This window comes from Cariama cristata, unplaced genomic scaffold (genome assembly GCF_000690535.1).
Source record: "Cariama cristata isolate BGI_N322 unplaced genomic scaffold, ASM69053v1 scaffold23480, whole genome shotgun sequence".
Lineage (NCBI taxonomy): Eukaryota > Metazoa > Chordata > Aves > Cariamiformes > Cariamidae > Cariama > Cariama cristata.
In genome coordinates, this window is record NW_009594407.1 from 5,330 (window position 1) to 11,386 (window position 6,057).

General features: G+C 41.9%; 1 protein-coding gene across 1 annotated transcript; it reads left to right on the forward strand.

Annotated features, from left to right (window-relative positions):
* Positions 1-461: 461 nt before the first annotated feature.
* Positions 462-3,328, forward strand: LOC104159929 (ubiquitin carboxyl-terminal hydrolase 44-like). Its single transcript, XM_009697961.1, has 4 exons — positions 462-630; positions 1,097-1,205; positions 1,998-2,203; positions 2,638-3,328. The coding sequence occupies exons 1-4, from the start codon at positions 597-599 to the stop codon at positions 2,829-2,831; spliced, it is 543 nt and encodes a 180-aa protein (XP_009696263.1). The 5' UTR covers positions 462-596; the 3' UTR covers positions 2,832-3,328.
* Positions 3,329-6,057: the final 2,729 nt, after the last annotated feature.

The following is a 6,057-nucleotide window of genomic DNA, read 5'->3' on the forward strand; positions in this document are numbered from 1 at the left end:
AAATCCCCAGCTGTTTTTGTTTTAGGTTTTTTTGTAGGTTAAATAAAACAAACAAAAACTATAGTTTCTCTCTTTCATGTAAGTTTTCCTTTTGGAGTGTTTCTTTTTGGAGAAAAGACTCCTGAAACTTCACCAGCTGCTTTCTCTTGGACAGTCCCAGACCGAGCATTTCAACAGCGCTTTTGTTTCTCAGTAAAACATAAGAATGCTTACCTGTTTGTGATAACGGTATTGGATGTGTTGCTTCAGAGAAAAGAAATTGGGTGTATAATTTCTTTTGTTAAACAACCGTGTCTTGTCTTTGGTTGCATCAGTTATCTCTAGGGGAAAAAATACTTTTTTTAGAGCTATGTTACAGCACACTTTTAGTAAAGTTAAGTTTTTGAGTGTAAGCAACTGGTGAAATAATGTTTTGCAGGTTACATGTCTTGCCTGTGACAATAAATCAAATACGATAGAACCTTTCTGGGACCTGTCCTTGGAGTTTCCTGAGAGGTATCACTGCAACGGCAAGGAGATGTCGTCTCAGTATCCGTGTCTGCTGACAGAAATGCTGGCCAAGTTTACAGAAACTGAAGCTTTGGAAGGAAAGATATATGCATGTGATCAGTGCAACAGTGAGTAAAGGCAGTATGTACTCATGCATATGTTCTCTGTGTAAAATATAAAGTAAACTGACTGTGAAAGCGTGGAAGGAAAATACCAGAAGTCTTAAAAAGTATGTTGCAAACAAAGTCCTGGTGTGGTCACTTGACAGCTCGTGCTCACCATCTAGAAGATGGAATTGTTCAAAGCATGTTTTAAAGTGTGATGCTTCTCCTAGTAAAGTCTGATCACACACTAATGGGGGTTCTGATACTCCCAGCTGAAGACCCTGTCAGCTTTTTAAATTAAGGTTGACTAACCTAAGTGACCACAAGTATTTTATACTTGCACCATAAAATAATCCTTGCAAAATGGCTCTTGCAGCGTATCCTTTTTAAGGAGCTGTATACCATAGCTATTGAGGTCCACACAAATTTGGTGGATAAATCTTAGACTGAAATACAAGGCTGTTACCGAGATGTGTATTGTGTAACTGTGTGTTTGGCCTCAGCAAAACGAAGGAAGTTTTCTTCTAAACCAGTTATACTCACAGAAGCTCAGAAGCAGCTTATGGTGTGTCGACTACCTCAGGTTCTCCGATTACACCTGAAACGGTTTAGGTAAGTAGTACCACAACAAACAGTGTTGCAAACTGACCAGTTCAGTCTTGCTCTTCTGTGGTTTGGGATCAGTGTTTTTCAGCATCCATTTCACTTCCCTTCACTAGTATGATGAGAAATAGTTATTAGAAACTTCTGTTTCTTGTTGAATTTAAACATCAGTAAGCTATGCTATAAGTAGAGAATTGACTTTTTGGATTCCAACTTCTTGCTGCTTTAATACCAAAATTATTTCATCCTTCTTTTCAGTCAAAACCTACTAACCTCGCTGTAAACTCTGTTGGTAAAAATTAACCTTGTAGAGTAAATGCGCACGTTCACTAGTGCACAAACCGAGATTGTATTCAGCGGAAGTCTCACGTAACCTTCATATAACCAAAGACATTAACACGTTAGCCTGAGAGGAAGGAAGTGGAGATTGTGTCTTTGTGAACCCTTAGTCCACTCATTAGTACAGAGGCTGTCCCAAATACAAAGGAAACTGAGATGGAATAAATGAGAAATGCCAATGAGATATAATACATGGGAAATACTTCCCACTCACCATTACACTGGTCTTAAGATGGATATTTCAGAAGATAGGATGTCACTGTGGTACCTATTAAGAGGCTTTGAGATAAAGGAGAAGTGAAAGAGGAAGCCTGGGAGAAAAAGAAGAATGCAAATTAGCGTTTTGTGCACAAAGACAATAGTGAAGATAATACTTGTTATGTTAAAACATAATTCTGAATGCTGTGTTCTTTCTTTGGAAAAAAAAAAAAGTAACTTTTCATTTGACTTCCCTTGCCCCAGGTGGTCAGGACGCAATCATCGTGAGAAGATTGGCGTACATGTTAATTTTGATCAAATGCTGAACATGGAGCCTTATTGCTGCAGAGAATCCCTCAAGTCCCTCCTACCTGACTGCTTTATCTATGATTTGTCTGCCGTGGTCATGCACCATGGGAAAGGCTTCGGCTCCGGGCACTACACTGCCTACTGCTACAATTCAGAGGGAGGTAGGAACCAGCTGTGAAGCGAGGAGTGTGGGAGAAAGGGGTGTGCATAATTCTGAACTGAGTAGCTTCCTGTCTTTTCTCAAAGGCAAAAGGGAATCGCTCATAGCTGAACTGCCTGGAATGAGAATTGCAGTTCCGTAGACCAGATGAGTTCAGTTTTTGTATTGGCTTCTTAAACGTCTGCTGGCTATAAACCCCTCTGTAAATCTGAGGAAGCTACGCTGGGCTTTTAGAACATAGAGGCAAATATACTACATCAACTGAAACAACTATTCTAGAGGCAAATATGCTAGATGAACTGAAACTAGATCAGCTATTTCTACACAACTCATTAAATGGGACTGATCACTAATAAATTATTAAATATCATGCAATTACTTCACAACAGTGTCCTGATGAATTTTTTTTTTTCCTGGTGTATTTCTTCACTGCAGGATTTTGGGTACACTGCAATGATTCGAAACTCAACATGTGCACTATGGAAGAAGTATGCAAGGCTCAAGCCTACATTTTGTTTTACAGCCAACGACTTACTCAGGCAAATGGACACGGTAAAATACCACATCCTAGCACAGCTGAAAGTCAGCAGCACACAGAATTAGCCGACTGTTCCATGGACAACAGCTAATCCAAAGCCAGTTAATTGTGTGTATGGTAAAAGTTTGGATTGTCAGGACTATATATTTTAAAATGAAAGTACAGTATTGTACTTTTTTTACTTTGAATCTGTGTACAATGTTTATATCCTTTTGTATTAGTTAAAGTACTCTTTACAATTGCTAGTAAAAGTTTTTATTGACAGTGAGTAAGTAACTTTCTGAGTACCTAGAATTTCAATACAGCTATTTTTTTAAGAAAAAGATTGCTATTTGCATTTAACTCTTACCTCAGGCTGTTTTTTAAGCTGGTTTTGTATTTTGATAATCTTCTTGAATTGGTTTAGAAAAAATGACTTTCAATGGGCAACTGATGTTTCTCTGGTTAATCTTCTGTATATGCTTGTGTACATTTTATAGTCTAGTTCTAATGATACCATGATTCTTCCTGTCCGCAGGAATTGCTACTAGGTCTTAGAATATTAACATTCACCAGCAAGGAATGTTTTACATGTCAAATAGTAACTGAACTTTTTGTAGGAAACTTTCTGTATGTCCTTCACAACTAAAGTGAAATTATTGTGCAAGCTTCAAGGGAGCTACACTAAAGATATGTTGATAGAATTTCTTAAAATCTGAAATTGAGGAAAATACAAAAATTGAGAGCATGAATTTATTTTCATAGAAGTATGTAAGAGGAGCATTTAATAACACAGGAATGTATCTTTACCAAGACTTCCATGTTTTTAGCCTTAACAAGTCTGACAACTTCAAACTCAAGTGCCAAATTCAAAGTACTTTAACTTTGACAACCAGGGGCTTTTTATTCCAATAACTTGAAGAGCTTTCTTAAAAAAAACCACACCAAACCCACAACCCAACACCACACCCACCCACCCCACTGCATCGCTACAGGAATGTTGGCACCCCCTTTCTCGCACTGGACAAGCTTACTTTAAACTGCGGCAGGCGTTGTCCCGCTCAGTAATCTCTAATGCAAACCACTGCAAGGAAGCCGTAACGTTTGTATGAAAGCATTTTCAGTCTGAGTGGTTTCATTACCTACAACTGCTGTACCTTCTCCGCGGTCCTACCACTAGCGTTAACAGAACTGTGCCTTGAGGAGAATCTCACAAGCAGGAATTATCGGTCGTTCTCCACAGACAGTAGTTAATGCCAAGTCAATTTTAATTGTGAAGTGATTTTGCATAAGTCCTATGCAAATTGTTACCTCATCTTCTGCAAAGTTTATACCTCAATAAAATGCCTTGATGTGGACAGAAAACCATGTGTGTACTGGAATTAGTTCCTACATTATCATTACAATTTTTTTAAAAATTATTTTTAAATTTTGTCTAACATGGGTCAAGGCATTAACTGTAAGACTGCTTTAGCCATCTGTCACTGATTTTGCAGCTGGTTTTAGTCATGACTTTCTCTACCATTTCTGTTTCTGAAAGACGCTGTATTACAACAAGCACATCGCGGCCTCGGATCTCAAACTTTGCCTTCTGCTCATCTAAATCAAATGCGCAAAAGCAGTTTGGTCCCCATCCCCGCCCCCTTTTTTTTTTTTTTTAAGCCAAGGGCTACCTGCTGAAGTGAGATGATGACAAGTCTGCTTGTTCTGGCTGTGCAGTCTTTCAAATCCTTTCTCTGCTGTGCTTTCTGCTGAGGGAATGAATGAATGTACCTTAAACACTTCTTTCTGCTTACAGGCAGTTCAGGGGAATAGAAAGGAAGGGGGAAAAAGAGTTGTGCTAATTGCCTTGCAGGCTTCACATGCTTTTTCTTCCCCCAGGAGGATCTCAGCCAGGTACGTAGGGTCCTAAGAGACTCCAGCATTAATGGTAGCGTCTATCTTGGCACTTGTGGAGCGTGACGGAGGCGGGAGGGTGAGTTCCTTAGCCTCAGCCATCACTATTAAGCACATACTCAAGTCCCTTAGAAAGGCACTTACCCTGATGGTTTTTCTAGAAGGATTGCCAGGGCCATGCTTGTGGCTGCTCGTGCTGCAGGAAGCATCGCTAAGGCTCGAGGCTTTCTCTAAAAGACACTGTTAGGAAAAGCAACTTCTTTCTTCCCATTGGTGTGCTCTTGGGTAGAACAAGAGAGGGGAAGGAGAAAGGACAGGCTGAAACGTAGCATTCTGGTCCTAATCCAAGCAGCGGGGAGGTTAGAGACGGTTACCGCAGTCCAGCCTAAGGATGAGCTAATTCAGGGGCACTTCTCAACAGCTTCGGCTTTGGTTCTTAGTACTTGCTGGTTGACATAGCTACCTCTGCACCCTTTAGCTGGAGTCAGGCTTAAGCACAGCGTGAGTCTATGGGCTTATGTTCTGCCGTGCTTCACTCAGGTACTTAAAACAGCACTCTGACTGGAGCCAAGGAAGCGGCAAGGTTCAGGACCGGTGACAAAAGCAGCAGAAATACCCCAGCCAGCGCCGAAGCCTACATTGTGCTGTGGGCCCTAGGTAACCAGGCGGCTCTTGGATCAAAGGCCACCGCCTGTTTTAGCGGCAGCTGCTCCTGGGGTCGGGGTTCCACAGCTCGCTTGCAGGAGTTCTGCAAAGCCGTAAGGCTTAAGGGTCCAGCAGCTCAGCACCTACCTCAGCACCAGGGTGGAGTGGGCTGTTACCTCCTAAGAGACCCAGGCAAACCCCCTGGGTGGTTCCTGAGCTTTATCAGAAGGGAGCTGGTCTGGTAGCTGTTATTTGCATGAAAGACCTAACGTGAAGGCACCTCATGAAGCCATAACCTCTGTCTCCTCTACTCTCCACCTTCATTATAGTCTACATTCAGAAAAAATGGGTTCAGGTTGAAGGTTCAGCTCCATTGCTCCCTTGCCAAGAGCTGTCTCCAGCCTGCTTGGTTACCTACAGCCCCATACGCGGCCCTCACTGAATTTCCTCTCATTGCACAAGCAATCAGTGCTGGTAGGCACTTAGTGAAGCAACTGTCTAGTAATTATTTTTAATGGAGGGTTCAGGACCACCTCCCACACACGGTGACGCTCCACCAGTAATAATTTGACAGCTACCCACCATGTGAACATGCACAGAGACGATTGCTCAGGGTAGAAACGTCACCAGTAATGACATTTGTCAGATCACTTCCCGACTCCCTTCCTTAGCCCTTCCACAGAGAGGGGCTACATTTTTTTTCCCCAGATACACAAGGGAAGTGGTGCCGTGCCTCACCGCGTCACCTACCAGGTATATTGGAGGAGAGCGCTCAGAACTGGGGGCAGTGGAAGGGG

Coding starts and splice junctions, on each gene's coding strand:
- LOC104159929 (XM_009697961.1), top strand. CDS start 597: ATGCATGTGATCAGTGCAACAGTGAGTAAAGGCA. Junction 631..1,096: donor TGCAACAGTGAGTAAAGGCA/GTATGTACTCAT, acceptor GTTTGGCCTCAG/CAAAACGAAGGAAGTTTTCT. Junction 2,204..2,637: donor CTGCTACAATTCAGAGGGAG/GTAGGAACCAGC, acceptor TCTTCACTGCAG/GATTTTGGGTACACTGCAAT.